Consider the following 10,620-nt stretch of genomic DNA (forward strand, 5'->3'; position numbering starts at 1 on the left):
GCCGTGATTTCTAACCAACAACTAAATTCCTTTGGTTTCACTAGGTCCCAACAAGCATCAGAGTGCCGTGACCTGTTTACAGTTCAACAAGAACTTTGTAATTACCAGCTCCGATGACGGGACTGTAAAACTGTGGGACTTGAAAACGGGTGAATTTATCCGCAATCTAGTCACATTGGAGAGTGGGGGGAGCGGAGGTGTCGTGTGGAGGATCAGAGCCTCCAACACAAAGCTAGTGTGTGCAGTTGGAAGCCGCAACGGGACTGAGGAAACAAAGCTGCTGGTGCTGGACTTTGATGTGGACATGAAGTGAAGAGGGGAAAAGATGAATGTGTCCAAATGTGTAGACGTATTCCCCACCCTTCCCCCCTGCAACAACAACAAAACAACAACAACAAAATCCCTTGTTCTCAGTGGTGCAGGATGTTGGCTTGGGGCAACAGATCGGAAAGACCTACAGGTGAAGGAGAAGACGAACAGATGACAAACCGAAACTGACGAGAGAGAGGCATCCACTGCCTCATCACAGAGAGGGAGAGGCTTCACTTTGGACTGAGGGCAGCTTTGCAAAATATGACTTTCTAAATCAAACCAGGTGCAATTATTTCTTTAATTTCCTCTCAAGAGCAAGCAGTCATTGGGCAGTGTGAATTCTGAAATGTTACAAATTGGGATAACCTGTTCCTTTACCACTGAGATCTAGAAAGGATCTGCAATAACAGCAAAACGATGACCGGTTGACTTTCAAATTAGAGAGCATCTGCAACAAAAAGTCATTTTTCTGGTATGGAAAGCTAAAAATTTTACTGTGAATTGTTTTTGTACAGTTTTATCAGAAAAGAAGCTTTTTTTTCTTTTTTCTTCTTTTTTTTTTTTTGCCAACCATTGCCAATGTCAATCAATCACAGTATTAGCCTCTGTTAATCTATTTACTGTTGCTTCCATTTACACTCTTCAACGCGCAAGTTGTCCTGGGTTCTGTGAGTCCTGAGATGGATTGAATTCTCGATGCTGGTGCTAGAAGTAGGTCTTCAAATATGGGATTGTTGTCCCACCCCTGTACTGTATTCCCAGTGGCCAAACTTATTTATGCTGCTAAATGAAAGAAAAAAAAAAGCAAATTATTTTTTTTTATTTTTTTTTTCTGCTGTGACGTTTTAGTCCCAGACTGAATTCCAAATTTGCTCTAGTTTGGTTACAGAAAAAGACTTTTTGCCACTGAAACTTGAGCCATCTGTGCCTCTAAGAGGCTGAGAGTGGGAGAGTTTCAGACAATTAAGAGTGAAGTTTGCCTGCAGTAAAGAATTGAGAGTGTGTGCAAAGCTTATTTTCTTTTTTCTGGGCAAAAAATTAAAACACATTCCTTAGAACAAAGCTGTTTCAGCCTGTTCTGTGGGGAAACTTTTCTTTTTGAGGGCTGTGGTGAATGGAATGAACATACATAATAAAACTGACAAAATGTTTTAAAAAAATATAAAACACAAAAATGAAAATAAAAGTTGCTGGTCAGTCTTAGTGTTCTGCAGTATTTGGGAAAACAGCTGTTACAGTTTTATTGCTGTGAGTAACTGACAAAGCAGAAACTCAGGTTTCTGTAGAAAAGGTATCACATGCAAACAAACAAAAAATGAACGAAAAAGTCCAATGGTTTGCCTCATTCTCCAAGAGCCACAACTCAAGCTGAACTGTGAAAGTGGTTTAACACTGTATCCTAGGCGATCTTGGTTTTTTTTTTTCCTCCTCTTGTTTTTTGTTTTATTTATAGTCTGATTTAAAACAATCAGATTCCAGTTGGTTAATTTTAGTTATGTAACAACCTGACATGATGGAGGAAAAACAACCTTTAAAGGGATTGTGTCTATGGTTTGATTCACTTAGAAATTTTATTTTCTTATAACTTAAGTGCAATAAAATGTGTTTTTTCATGTTAGTTTGCCTTTTTCTTCTAGCGGTGTAGTGTTCCCTTCATTACTCGTGTGTGTTTGCTCTAACGTGTAAACTCCCAAAATCTTGACTTGTTGGGTACGCGCTCTGCAGTGTGAAACCCAGGAGTCAAAAATGCAGGTCTATATCTGCATCTGAGTTCTAGAGAAGAATTCTTCATTCTGAATTTTTCTGACTTCTGAAAGAGGGGAGAACATTCAGGTCGCAAAGTCTCCCAGCTCACACTGAGTAAACTTGGGTTCCTCAGTGAGTTGCGTGTGGAGATATGGGGGGCTTCAGAGAATGTCCACGTTCCAAGCGGTAGCTGACTTGAAAGTAAACTGACCCAATCAATCAATCAATCAGAAGGACATCACAGGGAAAATGTGAGTGAATTCCAGAAGCTCTTGTACTTTCTCAAAGATTGTTTTGTTATTGTCATCTCAGCCTATTCCAATAGCACAAACTCAATGTCTTATTGATGGACTGCACTGATTCAGTCCTCAGTGGGTCAATAGCAGGCGGAAGACAAGGAGGCACTTGAAATGGCCCCAGAACAATCCAGTAATGCCCAGGATTTTAAACTTCTGTCCAAGTTGCTCAAAATGGGCAATCCCTGTACCTGTGGTGCTATCAATCCAGTCTTTTTTAAAAGCTGAAGATTTTAAAAGTACCCTGTTGTACCACACAAATTTTCAAAATCTGTGCTTGGGTGGTACAGGCTCCTTTGGGGACTGTAGGACCTGTGAAGAGGCTCTACTGTGAAGACAGCAGCGATGGGCTGACTGACTTCAAGTCCCCACACTTAGCATATAAGCAGGCAGCGCCATTCTGGATTCTCTGCAACTCCCACAGCCTCACAAGGTGGGAGGCAAGGGTAGGCAGACAGGCAGGCCCTGACTCACGCTGCCACGGTTATTCTGATGTCTTTTCCCACATTCCTGGGGAGAGAGGAGGAGGAGGAGGAGAACCAGAAAGCTTTCCTCAGGCTGGAAGGACAGAAGCTTCTCCCTGAATCTTGTCCAGCTCCACTCTGGGAAATAAAGTGACTGTAATCCAAGGCTCTGAGCGAACCTTCCTCTGCTACACAACTGTACAGGAATTTGGTCATTTCTCCCATTGAGTGCATAATTTACTTTGCCAACACCCCCTGAAAAAGCCCAAACCCTGGGATCCTTTAGTGAGAATCAGTGTGTCAGAGGAAGGGCTTCAAGAGGTAGCTTTGTACAGTGCCTGGCACATAGTAAGTGCTTAGAAAATACCATAAAAAAGAGGTAGACTTATTCTAAATATTTCTTCAGGGCCAAACTGTTCTATTCTGTAGTTATAGTAAAATGAATTCATGAAGTTCTTATTATGTGCCAGATCTGCTAAGCGCTGTAATAATAAGAATAATAATAATAATAATGTTGGTATTTGTTAAGCGCTTACTATGGGCCGAGCACTGTTCTAAGCGCTGGGGTAGACATAGGGGAATCAGGTTGTCCCACGTGGGGCTCACAGTCTTAATCCCCATTTTACAGATGAGGGAACTGAGGCACAGAGAAGTTAAGTGACTTGCCCACAGTCACACAGCCGACAAGTGGCAGAGCTAGGATTCGAACTCATGAGCCCTGACTCCAAAGCCCATGCTCTTTCCACTTGAGCCACGTTGCTTCTCTTAGCAGACCCACTCTCTGTCCTACAAGGAGATCACGATATAGGAAGCCCCATGACAGACATTCTGTTCTCCCAGAGTGTGTATTTCCACTGAACTTGTTGCTGGGGAATTAGAAAACATTTTTCTGACCTCATCTGAGCCCTTCTGCATATGGCACTCCATGACATCAGAAGAAAGAGTTGCATGCCGGTGTGGTGTTGCAATGGGTTGAACGCCATAGCTCCAGTTGTCCTTTCTGTTTCTGCAAGAATACAACCCTCCTGTCCTAGGCACACTGATAGACTTCATTAGTTTTTGCTCTCATTAATATCCATCGAGACTCCAAATTGAATCCAAATTGAATTATAATTTTATTTTTTTCTTTAAATTTTTACGCTTCACTTGACCAACCTGAGGAATAACTGTAGTTGCTACACAAATAATCCTAAGGCCCAAAATAAACCAGGTTCTAAGTAAGAAAGAATTGGATACGAACTTTACAGAACCTCCCAACAACATCTGTTTTTAATCAGTCTCCGGTTGCACAGGGCCATCCGATTTAACTCCTCGTTGCCCCTTAGTGAGTTTGGAAGGGAGGGTGGGAAGATGGCACCTCTCCATCAGGTGCCATTCATGAAAATGCTGTGAGAGCAGGAGCAATTACCAAAAACAGAAAAAACCCAAAACTTTGCCTTGCCAACTTCTCCCTGAAAGGCAGGATATCAGAGGATGTTCTATGGGGGTGGTGCCAGAGAGGAACCCCAGAGACCTGGATATCTCCCTGTCCCCCCTTTTGCAAAAGCAGGGCTAAGGGACTGTAGCAGAACCAATCCAGCCCAAGCCCCAGAGCTCAGCTTCACCTCTCATTTCAGAGGAGCCTGCGGAGAACATCTCTGCCTACCCCTTCTCCCTTAAAACAATGTCCCAGTGCCTATCTCTTTGGCCTGTGACTGTGAGTCCATTTTAATTCAAGTTCTTACCCAGGCGTGATTCCTTCAAGGCTTGGACTAGTTTCCTTAGGGCTCCTGCCCCACAGGCTTGGCTTAACTTTCCAGGTGCAGTGTGGGCAGGCTAAAGGCAGCTCCCGGTGGAGATGGGGGTGATGTGTTCCCATCTGCATCCATCAGAAGCTGTAGGAAGCTTGCTGGGGCCTGTAACATCAAAGAGTCAATCTGCTGCAGGGGCCCAAGAAACCCTGGCAAAAATCCCCATCAGACAGAGAGAGAGAAGTTACTTTGATCTGAGTGCTATTAAATGCTTGGAGGTTTCAGGACCTACTGTGAATCTTGGAGAAAAGTAGGAGTGGGAACTGGATGAGGCTGAACCTGGCAGGCTCCACTCCAGCTCCCCTGAACGAGGGGGTGGGGTGGGGTGAGGGTACTCGTTTCTTCAGATGCCTAGATGAGTCCATGTCTCCCCACCACCCTCTAAATAAGTCTGGATCCAGGGGGTCCAGCTGCTCCGCCACCTCTTCCTCCTGCTGGCGCTTTGGAGAGAGGGCGGACGATCCGACTCCTTGGGGACCCAGCCGAGGGAGGTGCCAGGCACCAGGTCTGCACTCAGGCGGCCAGAAATACGGTGGCGGGGTTGAACTGGAGAGACTTCTGTGGCATTTACCAAGCGCTTATTTTGTGCAAAGCCATGGGATAGTCACAGGTTAATCTGGGAAAGCTAGAATCCTATCCCCATTTTCAGATGAGAAAACTGAACTACCTCCAGGCTGTGACTTATCCAATGGTGCCCATCAGTTCTGTGACAGAGCTGAGATTAGACCCTGATCAGTTCCATCCTCTTTGCACTAGGTCACCCTGCCTTCCTTGGAAGAGGAAAGATGCACCCCTCAAGATGCAGCATTAGAGAGCCGCTGAGATAATTGGGTAGATGCCATAAACACAGTGTCAATCCAAACTGGTTTGGGGGAAAAACAATCCGATTAATATATAAAAATCCTCTTAACGCTCTAAACTGCTTCACTTACCCCAGATTTAAGGCAGAAATTCAAACCTAGGCTGCAATCATTCTAGTGCACCCGGTGGTGAAGGACAGTTTTCAGTATCTGCTGTACACGATGGAGTCAGTCACGCTTGGGCCCTTCAGCCGCCTACTCAGAAGGAGAGGCCTCCCCCTCGGTCACCTTCACATTCCAAGAAACAAGCTACCTGAATGTAGATCGGATGAGAGGGGAAGGACACCTAAGAGAAGGGAGGGAAGAAAGGTCAACTTGCCTTGAGAATGTTTCTCATTTGAGTAAAAAAAATTAGAACAGACTATGCTAAACTAGTTCAACCATTCTCTCCCCCATCCGTGCTAAACAGATACTGCTTAAAGCTCAAAATGTTTAGCCCTTCCAGCTGAAATCCTTCAAACTAGAGCTCGTCAAATGTCCATCACTCTCGAATATCTGTTCATGTTGGAGAAAGGTTATTTCCTCTACAAGCCTGATGTAGGTTCCAGTTACATGGGGTCTGATACTTTTTACCTACCCCATGCCATTCTGCAGCCTCATAGTCTCAGGAGCAGCAGCAGCAGCAGATGAACAGTTTGCCGGAGCTCCTGACCCAACAAAACATCCACTATCAGCTCCCACCCTTGGCCCTCCATCTCAGGCAGTGGAAGCGGGATGTCCGCTGGGATTCTCGTTAATCAGGCCGGTCGGTAACCCCGAGCCGCCCCTGGGTCCCACGCGGTGGATGTCCACCATCCCCATCGTGTTGCCAATCCTCAGGCCATACTCGGCGGCCGGCATACTTGGCTGCGACCATGTTTGGCTTCAGGCTTGCACAGCTTCGGACATGTTGGACTCTGCTCTGCCCACCAGATACCTTTTCTCCTCTTTCTTCCCTTCCACGAAGATAGCGGGTCAGCAACAGAGCGGTCTGTTTTTCCCCTCACTACCTTGAGGTTAGGACTCCACAAACAAGGTGGGCGGGCAGGCCGGTTTGACTACCATCTCTACGTAGATGACACGCAGATCTACATCTCCGCCCCTGTCTTCTCCCCCTCCCTTCAGGCTCGCATCTCCTCCTGCCTCCGGGACATCTCCACCGGGATGTTGGCCTGCCACCTAAAACTCAACATGAGCAAGACTGAGCTCCTCATCTTCCCTCCCAAACCCGGTCCTCTCCCAGACTTTTCTATCACCGTGGATGGCACGACCATCCTTCCCGTCTCTCGGGCCTGCAATCTCGGTGTCATCCTTGACTCGTCTCTCTCGTTCACCCCACACATCCTATCCGTTACCAAGACCTGCCGGTTTCACCTCTACAATATCGCCAAGATCCGCCCTTTCCTCTCCACCCAAACGGCTACCTTACTGTTACGGGCTCTCATTATATCCCGGCTAGACTACTGTGTCAGCCTTCTCTCTGACCTCCCTTCCTCCTGTCTCGCCCCGCTCCGGTCTATTCTTCACTCCGCTGCCCGGCTCATCTTCCTGCAGAAACGATCTGGGCATGTCACTCCCCTTCTTAAACAACTCCAGTGGTTGCCTATCAACCTCCGCTCCAAACAAAAACTCCTCACTCTAGGCTTTGAGGCTCTCCATCACCTTGCCCCTTCCTACCTCTCCTCCCTTCTCTCTTTCTACCGCCCACCCCGCACGCTCCGCTCCTCCGCCGCCCACCTCCTCACCGTCCCTCGGTCTCGCCTATCCCGCCGTCGACCCCTGGGTCACGTCCTCCCGCGGTCCTGGAACGCCCTCCCTCCTCACCTCCGCCAAACTGATTCTCTTTCCCTCTTCAAAACCCTACTTAAAACTCACCTCCTCCAAGAGGCGTTCCCAGACTGAGCTCCTCTTCTCCCTCTACTCCCTCTGCCATCCCCCCTTTACCTCTCTGCAGCTAAACCCTCATTTTCCCCTTTTCCCTCTGCTCCTCCACCTCTCCCTTCCCATCCCCACAGCACTGTACTCGTCCGCTCAACTGTATATATTTTCGTTACCCTATTTATTTTGTTAATGAATTGTACATCGCCTTGATTCTATTTAGTTGCCATTGTTTTTACGAGATGTTCTTCCCCTTGACTCTGTTTATTGCCATTGTTCTCGTCTGTCCGTCTCCCCCGATTAGACTGTAAGCCCATCAAACAGCAGGGACTGTCTCTATCTGTTGCCGACTTGTTCATCCCAAGCGCTTAGTACAGTGCTCTGCACATAGTAAGCGCTCAATGAATACTATTGAATGAATGGGTTTTTCCTCAGCAGCATCAGATGGGCTGTGCAGCAATTTGAGGAGCCCTCTCGGGGCTCCACCCCACAGAGAAGGCATCCAGGGCACGCTTGGCCAGGATGGAGCGACTAGCCCTCCCCAAAGCCAGCTCCCCCTGCCCCATCCTGAGGGCAGTTGCTGGAGAGCGAGTGGTGAGTGCCAGATGATCACCAAGGTAACCACAAAGATGGCCGCCAAGGAAGGCAGCAACTGCACTTTCTCCAACCGTCCCGGGAGCCACAGTTGGAGACAGAGGGTTGAGCGGGAGGGACGCTGATGCCCTGGCTCTGGAGCTCAGGTTCCTATGCCTGACCATAATTACTACCCCTGCTTCGTTAGGTCACGGCTTGAGATTTAAGATCAAATGAGCAAAATGGCCTTTCAGCCCCCTTTCACCTTTCGCCCCTTCCCAGAAATAGGCACGTCGATCAATGAGGGGAAGGACCGCGTGCCCAAGGTGCGGGCAGACCTCACAGTGACCCCTTTCACAGCACAGTGTTGTCGCCCTGAAGCGGCCACTGCCAACGTCACTGGCTGAAAGAACGCACTGGTTTTTTCAAGCGGGTAAAAGCGGCCGTACGGGGTGTTAGGGAAGCAGCATGGCGTAGTGGACAGAGCACAGGTCTGGGAGTCCGAAGGTCATTGGTTCTAATCCTGGTTCCACCACTTGTCTGCTGTGTGACCTTGGGCAAGTCACTTCACTGTGCCTCAGTTACTTCATCTGTAAAATGGGGATTGAGACCTTGAGCCCCGCTTGGGATGGACTGTATCCAACCTGATTTGCTTGTACCACCCCAGTGCTTAGGATGGTCCCTGGCAAATAGTAAGCATTTAACAAATACCACAGTCATTATTATTATTATGGAAGCCAATTTTGCCACCAAGTGGACTCCTTTTGGTTTTGCTCCTCCCACATAACTCAGGAAATGGCTCTAACTGCGCTCTGAAGCAGCTGAGCTAGGCACGCTTAATCTTGAGCTGGGCTGCTTATATTGATGCCTGTTCACCTGTTTTGATGTCTGCCCCCGGCAAAGCTAACCCTAACCCCCACATCCACCCCCCCCCGCCAAGATTGTAAGCCCGTTGTGGGCAGGGATCGTCTCTATTGCTGAAATGTACTTTCCAAGTGCTTAGTACAGAGCTCTGCACACAGTAAGCGCTCAATAAATGATTGAATGAATGAATGCTTAGTCACTGACTGGCTAAAAGCAAACATAGTAAGTGCCTGGCACTGGCCATCTGCCCTCTGGTCACTGGGTTCTCTGCTCACTTATTGTTGCCAATGGAGCTTTTAGTGGCCGGGTTCATTTTGAAGCCATTTCCCTTTCCGGAAGAACAGGCCTGAGGAATTGGGAAATGGCGGACAAAGTGACTCCAAAGTTCAGATGGGAGACAAGGAGGGGCCTCCCAGCTTGGTGCAATGTTGCCAAGAACTAAGGACAGATTCCTGATCTCTAAAACCACAGGAAGCCTGAGCCTTTACCCAGAATAACATAGACTTACTCTTCAAGTGGAAAGCTGTAGCTTCCACATTTTGCAGGCCCTGGTCCAGCCAGACCTAGGAAGCAGGAGCTGGATAGGGAAAAATGTATGCTCCCACCTTCTTTGAGAAATCCACTCTAACCGGAAGCAGCATGGCCTAGTGGAGTCAGTAAGTCCTGGGTTCTGATCCTGGCTCTACCACTTGTCTGCAGTGTGATTTTGGGCAAGTCACTTCACTTCTTGGTGTCTCAGTCACCTCATCTGTAAAATGGGTATTAAGACTGTGAGCCCTACATGGGGCGGATCTTGTGTCTATGTGACTTTCTCAAGAGCACAGAGCAGGCAGATGGTAGAAGAGAGATTACAACTCAGGTCGCCTGACTTTCAGGCCTGTGCTCTTCCTTCCTACTAGGCATTTGACTAGCTAAATATTCAGCCTCACAAATACTCAAATATTTTTGCTGCACTGACCCAATGTTCATCAAAATGGAGCAAATTAGAGTTTAGAACAGGATATAAAGAAAGACAATTAGTCTTTAGAAACCAGTTTTATCCATTCCAGTTAGTCAGAGAAGCCTCACACTTCTAGCACCAAAGGAAATTATAGTGCTTATTTTTGCAAGCTGCTGGTTTTTTCTTTTATTGCATTCAATTTACAATCAAATGGAGAAAAGATCCCGAGACCTCATTAAGGACTTAATTTTCCAGTTGGGTCTCAGACCTATTTTATCACTGGGAGATCAAGGAACAATTTGGAAAACAGAACTCTTGGTCAGTAAATAAATAAAAACCTATTTTTATCCCGCAGACGCTCAATTGCTCGTACACCTAACAAAATCTTCCTCTCACCTCCAGAGATGATACAGCATGCTATTCTTCAGCAACATTGATTTTTAGAAAAAACAGTTCTTGAAAACTCAGCCTTGTAAAATAATGCGGCCTTCAATCCGCGGACTCCACCCAGGTCTATCGCTCCACTCAAGTCTTCTGCCTCCCTTTCACCCTTTGCCACCCCACCCAGGTCTTCCAGTTCTACCCAGATCTGCTGGCTCTGCTCAGGTCTACAAGCTCCTCTCCAAATCTGCTGCCTCCCCCAATTCTTCCCCCCCCGACAGCCCGACCCCCAGTCTTTGAGTTTTGCCCAGGTTTAACAGCTTCCCCTGGTCTCCTGGTTCTGCCTCAATCTGCCAACTGCCTCCCCCACCCCTAGACTGCATGGCGTAGTGGACAGAGCACGGGTCTGGGAGTCAGAAGGTCATGGGTTCTAATCCTGGCTCTGCCACTTGTCTGCTGTGTAATCTCAGGCAAGTCACTTCACTTCTCTGTGCCTCAGTTACCTCATCTATAATATGGAGATTGAGACTGTGAGCC

At 47.4% G+C, this 10,620-nt stretch overlaps 1 protein-coding gene and 1 long non-coding RNA gene across 12 annotated transcripts in view; one reads left to right on the forward strand and one right to left on the reverse strand.

The window, feature by feature from the left end:
• Window positions 1-1,930, forward strand: part of FBXW7 (F-box and WD repeat domain containing 7) — a 217,178-nt gene extending 215,248 nt beyond the window's left edge. For 7 of the 8 annotated variants that reach the window (XM_039913749.1, XM_039913750.1, XM_029076399.2 and 4 more), the window contains one exon: window positions 45-313. In XM_039913749.1, the coding sequence (XP_039769683.1) occupies window positions 45-313 (269 nt within the window). Of the gene's footprint in view, window positions 1-44 lie in introns of all 8 variants that reach the window. The other variant, XM_029076398.2, reaches the window with a different exon arrangement.
• Window positions 777-8,341, reverse strand: LOC103171140. Of its 4 annotated transcripts, XR_003763199.2 has the most exons (5): window positions 6,046-6,560; window positions 5,541-5,754; window positions 4,543-4,713; window positions 3,713-3,824; window positions 777-1,095 (listed from the first exon to the last, which is right to left on the reverse strand). It is a non-coding gene; the product is annotated as an uncharacterized LOC103171140 (long non-coding RNA). The 4 variants fall into 4 exon arrangements; XR_005660632.1 differs by lacking the exon at window positions 6,046-6,560 and adding an exon at window positions 8,164-8,341 and having other exon boundaries at window positions 4,543-5,754; XR_005660631.1 differs by having other exon boundaries at window positions 4,543-5,754.
• Between the last annotated feature and the right edge of the window lie 2,279 nt (window positions 8,342-10,620).

Source organism: Ornithorhynchus anatinus, chromosome 12 (assembly GCF_004115215.2).
Source record: "Ornithorhynchus anatinus isolate Pmale09 chromosome 12, mOrnAna1.pri.v4, whole genome shotgun sequence".
Classification (NCBI taxonomy): Eukaryota; Metazoa; Chordata; class Mammalia; order Monotremata; family Ornithorhynchidae; genus Ornithorhynchus; species Ornithorhynchus anatinus.